The sequence below is a fragment of the Ahaetulla prasina genome, chromosome 18 (assembly GCF_028640845.1).
Source record: "Ahaetulla prasina isolate Xishuangbanna chromosome 18, ASM2864084v1, whole genome shotgun sequence".
In the NCBI taxonomy this organism is placed as follows: domain Eukaryota; kingdom Metazoa; phylum Chordata; class Lepidosauria; order Squamata; family Colubridae; genus Ahaetulla; species Ahaetulla prasina.
In genome coordinates, this window is record NC_080556.1 from 1,038,452 (window position 1) to 1,045,138 (window position 6,687).

A 6,687-nucleotide genomic window follows, 5' to 3' on the forward strand; every position below is an offset into this window, starting at 1 on the left:
CTCGCGCGGGAAGTCTCGCGAGAGCGGGGCGGGGCGGGCCTCGGGCCGTCCGCCATGGCCGGCGAGCAGCGGAGGGCGGGCTGGCTCCGCGGGGCCGAGGCGCGCACCAGCCTGGCCGCCTTCCTGCTGGGCGGCTCCGTGGTGGCCGCCGTGCCGCTCCTGCTCCGGGCCGGCTTCCAAGGCCGAGCAGCGCTGGCCCTCCACGTCGCCGGCGCCAACGCGACGCTCCTATTGGCCTGGGGCCGAGCGCCGGGCGGGATGTACCAGGTGAGGGGCGGGGCTCCGCGAGGCCACGCCCCTGGTCCTTGGAGGGCAGGGCTTAGTGCAGCCAGTCTCCAGGCTGCCAAACACCGCACAACCGTCCAAACTTGCAGGAAAGCACCTCCAGATTGCAAAAGGACTCCAACTCCCATGTGCTCCCGGCGTAGCCCCATGGGACTCAAGGCGCTGCGAGTGGGCTAGGAAGGGAACTCAGAAATAGCCCTTGGGCTGCTCTATTCTTTTCGTATCTCTATATTTTTCTTTATCCCTACTTTCCGTCTCTCCAGGAGCAGCTTGGATGAATGAATGCGGGGGCAGCTCTATACTTTTCATATCTCTATGGTTCTGCTAACTCGCGGCGCTTGCGGGCGGGACAGGGAGGGCCGGCCACGCCCCGCTCGCGCGGGAAGTCTCGCGAGAGCGGGGCGGGGCGGGCCTCGGGCCGTCCGCCATGGCCGGCGAGCAGCGGAGGGCGGGCTGGCTCCGCGGGGCCGAGGCGCGCACCAGCCTGGCCGCCTTCCTGCTGGGCGGCTCCGTGGTGGCCGCCGTGCCGCTCCTGCTCCGGGCCGGCTTCCAAGGCCGAGCAGCGCTGGCCCTCCACGTCGCCGGCGCCAACGCGACGCTCCTATTGGCCTGGGGCCGAGCGCCGGGCGGGATGTACCAGGTGAGGGGCGGGGCTCCGCGAGGCCACGCCCCCTGGTCCTTGGAGGGGCGGGGCTTAGTGCATCTTGGCTGTTTTTTGCTTGAATGGATTATTTGCCTTGGAATGGGAGGGCGGGGTCTCCTGAGCATGTACAGAGATTCTTTTGACTCCAGGCTTCGCAACCCCCGCAAGGAATGGGTCAGAACCAAAATGGAGAGGGAGGGGTTTAGAGCATCTTTTTCTCTGCTGTTTCCTGCCTGAATGGATTATTTGCCTTGGAATGGGAGGGGGGGCTCCTGAGCATGTACAGAGGATTCTTTTCCAGACTTTGTAACTCCCACAAGGAGTGGGTCAGATCCAAAATGGGGAGGGAGGGGCTTAATTTTGGCTTAGTTTAACTCCCCGGGGGTTGGGCTAGATGACCTCGGTGGTCCCTTTCAAATATTCCAGTTTAGGATTCAGCTTGTTAAAAGGGATTCCTGCACTGGGGGAAGGTGGGGCTGGGCTAGATGACCTCACAGACCCCTTGTAAATGTTCTAGACTAGGATTCTCTTTTATGTTTTGGGGGATTCCTGCACTGGGCAGAGAGGGGTTGGGCTAGATGACCTCTGAGGTCCCTTCTAAATATGACTGTTTCTCACACTTAGCAACCGTTGCAGCATCCCTGCAATCACGTGATCAGATGCTTGGCAACTGTCTCATATTTGTGACGGCTGCGGTTGCCCTTGGGTCACAGCGATCCCTTTTTTGTATAATAATTGCAGTATTCATTTAAATGTGGCCAGAAAGGTCGCAAAAGTCCTTAACAACGTTGTCACTTTGCAATAGTAATGTTCAGCTCAATGGCAGTCATAAGTCAAGGACTGCCTGTACACATTGTAAGTCAAGGACTGTACAACTTGGCTAGACCAAAGAAGCCGAATCGCCTAATTTGAGGCACGTAGTGTTGACTTAATGCATCCTGTTTGCCTACAATCCTTCCCACCAGCTGCCTTAAGTAGCTCTACTGGTACCATAGCAGCCTCTTTCTTGCAGATAGCAATCCGGGCCTGTTTCCTGGGCTTTGCATTCGGCTGCGGCTTGCTGCTCAGCTTCAGACAGTCTTCATGGAAACATTTTGGCTGGTAAGAATAACCATTTTTGGGGACTAGGGGATTTGGGCAGGGAGCTGGATTATAAGATCTCCCTTCCAGCCCTAGGATTCTATAGTCTCTTTAAGATCCCTTTCTCTTTGAAACTTTCAAGTCTAGGATTGTAAATCGAGGACTATCTGTAATAAAAAAAATTACATTTGTGCTTATCTGTTACTGCAAACTGGTGTTATAAGCACAAGAAAACTTGAACCAAGTGGGTGTTTTAACATCCAAATAACAAAATGATCATTATGATTATCACCCAGGCTGTGTGGCTGGATAAGAGAACCCTCAAAGTGTCACAAATCGACACTAAACGAAACTGCCCTAGGTCGCCTTGCAACAAGAGTGGCGGCAAACAAATTTAATAAATAAACAAATAAATCACGTGATACTCAAACTAGATTTTAATAAAAGCTGGTTGATTAATTGCTGATCCTATTGTTGACAATACAGGAAAACCTGGCTGGATTTTTTGGGGCAGGGGGGGAGCGGATTTTCTTGAAGTTTAAAAGAGATTTATTTTCTCAATTGTGCTTCACTTTCTTTGCCTCCCTCTTTGCAGGTACATGTGTTCGTTGTCTCTATTCCATTATTCAGAATATTTGGTCACGGCAGTCAACAACCCCCGAAGCCTCTCTCTGGATTCCTTCCTGCTCAACCACAGTTTCGAATATAACGTGGCTGCTCTTTCCTCGTGGATCGAGTTCACCGTGGAAAAATTCATTTTCCCAGGTGGATACTTGGATTTATCATAATAGAGAGAGAGAGAGAGGCAGGCAGGCATGGTAGGTAGATAGATGATAGGTAGATGATAGATAGATAGATAGATAGATAGATAGATAGATAGATAGATAGATAGATAGATAGATAGATAGATGATAGATAGATAGATAGATAGATAGATAGATGATAGATAGATAGATAGATAGATAGATAGATAGATGAGAGATAGACAAACAGTGAGACAGTCATGGTAGGTAGGTAAACAGTCATGGTAGGTAGGTTAGAAGATAGATACAGGTGAGACAGACACAATCATGTTAGGTAGGTAGATAGACAGATGGATGGTAGGTAGATAAGTGGATGGATGCATCGTTGATAGATATGGTAGGTAGGTAGGTAGGTAGGTAGGTAGGTAGGTAGGTAGATAGATAGATAGATAGATAGATAGATAGATAGATAGATAGAGTTAGACAGACGGGTGGATGGTAGGTAGGTAGATGGAGGGATGGATGATAGATAAATAGAGACAGACAGACAAATGGTTGGTAGACAGACAGATAGATAGGATAGACAGATGACAGATGAGAGAGAGAGATACACACACCAGCAAGATAACAAAACGCTTTTCCTTTGTTTTCCAAATCAGCAAAGTCCTTTCTCTGCCGTTTGTAACTCTGAGCTGTCACTAAACAGACTCTTGTAAGTCGAGGCCCATTTTTTGAAACGCCCATCTCTGTTTTACAGAAATGAAGCAGGTGGCTTGGCTCAGCTCCGCCGGGCTGCTAATGGTCGTGTTGGGCGACTTCTTACGCAAAGCGGCCATGCTGACCGCTGGCTCGAATTTCAACCACATCGTCCAGAACGAGAAAGCGGAGTCGCACCGGCTGGTGACACGGGGTGTGTACGGCTGGTGTCGGCACCCTTCATACGTCGGGTGGTTCTCCTGGAGCATCGGAACTCAGGTAGGGTCAGATCGCCGTAAAAAAAATGGGATTTGTTTAACAAATTAATCGCAGGCGGTCCTCCACTTAACAGCTGTTCATTTAGTGACTGTCCGAAGTTACAACAATGTCAGGTTTCTGACGGATGCCCTAATTAAATCATGAGTCTCAGCCAAGCTTCAAAAGAAATCCAGTTATTTATTAGGAGCTTCATGTCGGCACATTCCCAAGTGAAGCCAGTGGGAAGCCAGCTGTGACCCTATGTAATTTACGCTCCAATCATGACCCTGTTTCACCCCTTCCCCCAGGGTGTGTCAGCAATCACATTCGCCAACAGAGCACTTTCTGTAAAGGTCACTCTCCTCGGCTGCTGTAGGTAACCCTGGGATACAGCCTTGAGAGAGATAAGCGTGGAATGTGCATCTATCTTTGACTGCTGTGTTATTTCACAGGTTTCCCATCCCCGTGGCCTATGACAACTCTAGAGCAGGCCCGGGATGCTTTGCGAGTTGAGAGGCCACATTGAAAAAAGTGACTTACGACCAATTTTCGCACTTATGACCGTTTCAACATCCCCTTGAGGATGCCAATCCAGAAGAGAATCCCCCCCCCCAAAAAAAACCCCACCATTTTTTCCTCTCATTTTTTCTCACTTTCAGGTACTTCTCTGCAACCCCGTCTGCCTGATCGGCTACACCCTGGTTTCCTGGCGTTTTTTCCGCGACCGGGTAGAAGAGGAAGAACGGGCCCTGATCCACTTTTTCGGAGAAGAATATTTAGCCTATAAGGAGAAGGTGCCCTCCGGACTCCCGTTTATCCATGGCTTCAAAATCGAACTTTGAGACACGAGACATCCCGTAACGCTGGCATGGGGTGGGGGGGCCTACATCCTGCCTCGGTTTTCGCTAAGCCTGGGGAAAATCCTCTGAGCACGTGCAGAGGGCTCAAAAAAGTCTAGAGCAGGGGTCTCCAACCTTGGCAACTTTAAGACTTGTGGATTTCAACTCCCAGAATTCCTCAGCCAGCTTTGCTTACTCTCTTGCAATCCCTTCCTCTGGAATCTCTCCACTTTGGAAGGTAAGAGAAAAAGAAACACACACACATCTGGCTGAGGAATTCTGGGAGTTGAAGTCCACAAGTCTTAAAGTTGCCAAGGTTGGAGACCCCCTGCTCTAGTGATTCCTTTTAAAAAAAAACAACTTTGTTGGAGGATTTACGGGGCTGCCTAGAGTTCTCCTGACCGAGCCATAAGTATTTTTTTTCTTTTTTTAAAAAAAAAGAAAATTTGCTATTCGTCACTTACATCTCGCCCCGAGTTCAAATCCCAGCTTAGATCAAAAGATTACTGAGGAAAAAAAATTCCTGCAGATTATATTTCCCTCCCCCCACAAAAAAAATCATGAAAATCTCAAATCTTTTCCCCTTTGCCCTTCTTACGGCCGTTTGACACTGTTTGAAACCTGATCTTAAAATCTTTTGTAAAAAATATATATATAAATTAGTTTTTATATAAGTTGTGAAATTCGCATCCGGCCGTTTGAAGCCTGATCTTAAAACTCTTTTGGGAAAATTATTAATTTTATAAGTTATAAAATTTGCATCCAGCTGACTTGCAGCATAAAATCTCTATTTTTTTCCCTTCCTCTAACCACCTGCAATAATTTTGGTCTCCCCCCCAAAAGAGAATTTTTTGTGGGGGGGAAAAGCAACTTTTGGGTTTTTTCCCCCATCACTTATGCAAAACTTTGATGGCAAATCTGATATACGTGTCGATTTCTACACCTGTTTCCTTCCTTGTTTTTTAAAAATTATATTATCGTTATTTTGGCTTTTTTTTTTTTTTTGACATTCCTTGCTGTTCCTGGAACCTCCGTTTCTCTTTTTTCCATTTTAATTTCATTTACTTGTCCATGTCAACTTTTCCGTAAAAGGCCACGGTGAATTTTTTTTCTAACTTTGCACAAACACAAGTTGGTAATAACCGAACGCACCTCCTTTTCTTCCTCAAAACTTTTCCTATGGCACAGTTCTGTTCTGGTTACAAACCAAAGATAAATTTATTACGTTTTTTGGGGGAGGGAGTTATTCTGTTCGTGGTGGTTATTATCGGGAGAGGAGTGGCGGCGGGGGCTTTAAAAGCTAGCAAAATTATCGCTTGGGTAGATTTTAGCGCAGTCTGTTGCAATAGAGTTTTTAATAGACACCCACTGTCTGTCTCTCTTAATGACGCCCGAGGTACGTTTGAAATGAAGAGAAACGGGGGTGGAGGCCTTTTTGTGTGATGGTGAAACTTGTAGGAGGAAGCAATTTTAAGATTTTTTCTTTAACTAAATCTAATTTTCGCTTTTTCACTTTCCTTTCTTCTTGTTGTTGGTTTTTTTCCCAGTCAGGTTGCAAGGATGACAAAAGCTAAAAGAAATAATTTTTTTTTAATGTCTTGCAACTGGAAAATGCCGGGTGGGAATTAGAAGCTCTCTTAACGAAGGAGATCAGGTCAGCCTTGCCTTGGGAAATCTTAATACCTTAATCCAAAAACACCAGGCTAATTTAATTTTAGCAGCGGAACCCAAGAGGTCAGGCGGATGGGGAGACCGGTTTTAAGACCCCACCGCCTGTAGATTTTCTAAATTGCAAAAATGATGTTTCGAAATCTTTTAAATTGCAAATTGTCGAGCAAGGCCAGGAAAAGGCCAGCAAGGGCCTCTGTGGCTCAGACTGGTAAGACAGTCTGTTATTAACAGCAGCTGCCTGCAATTACTGCAGGTTCTAGTCCCTCCAGGCCCAAGGTTGACTCAGCCTTCCATCCTTTATAAGGTAGGTAAAATGAGGACCCAGATTTTTGGGGGGGCAATAAGTTGACTTTGTATATAAATATACAAATAGAATGAAGACTATTGCTAACATAGTGTAAGCCACCCTGAGTCTTCGGAGAAGGGCGGGATATAAATGCAAATTTTTTTTAAAAATTGCTCCTAAAAGCTC

At 47.2% G+C, this 6,687-nt stretch overlaps 1 protein-coding gene across 1 annotated transcript; it reads left to right on the top strand.

Moving 5' to 3' along the window:
• The first annotated feature begins 662 nt into the window (after nucleotides 1-662).
• ICMT (isoprenylcysteine carboxyl methyltransferase) lies at nucleotides 663-5,314 on the top strand. The gene is made up of 5 exons (XM_058161244.1): nucleotides 663-925; nucleotides 1,941-2,029; nucleotides 2,604-2,773; nucleotides 3,509-3,726; nucleotides 4,365-5,314. The coding sequence occupies exons 1-5, from the start codon at nucleotides 713-715 to the stop codon at nucleotides 4,545-4,547; spliced, it is 873 nt and encodes a 290-aa protein (XP_058017227.1). The 5' UTR covers nucleotides 663-712; the 3' UTR covers nucleotides 4,548-5,314.
• Nucleotides 5,315-6,687: the final 1,373 nt, after the last annotated feature.

Excerpts from the sequence above, each read along its gene's own strand:
- ICMT (XM_058161244.1), top strand. The coding sequence starts at position 713 with ATGGCCGGCGAGCAGCGGAGGGCGGGCTGGCTCCGCGGGGCCGAGGCG. Across the intron at positions 2,774-3,508 it reads GGAAAAATTCATTTTCCCAG|AAATGAAGCAGGTGGCTTGG; the intron begins GTGGATACTTGG and ends TCTGTTTTACAG. Across the intron at positions 3,727-4,364 it reads CCTGGAGCATCGGAACTCAG|GTACTTCTCTGCAACCCCGT; the intron begins GTAGGGTCAGAT and ends TCTCACTTTCAG.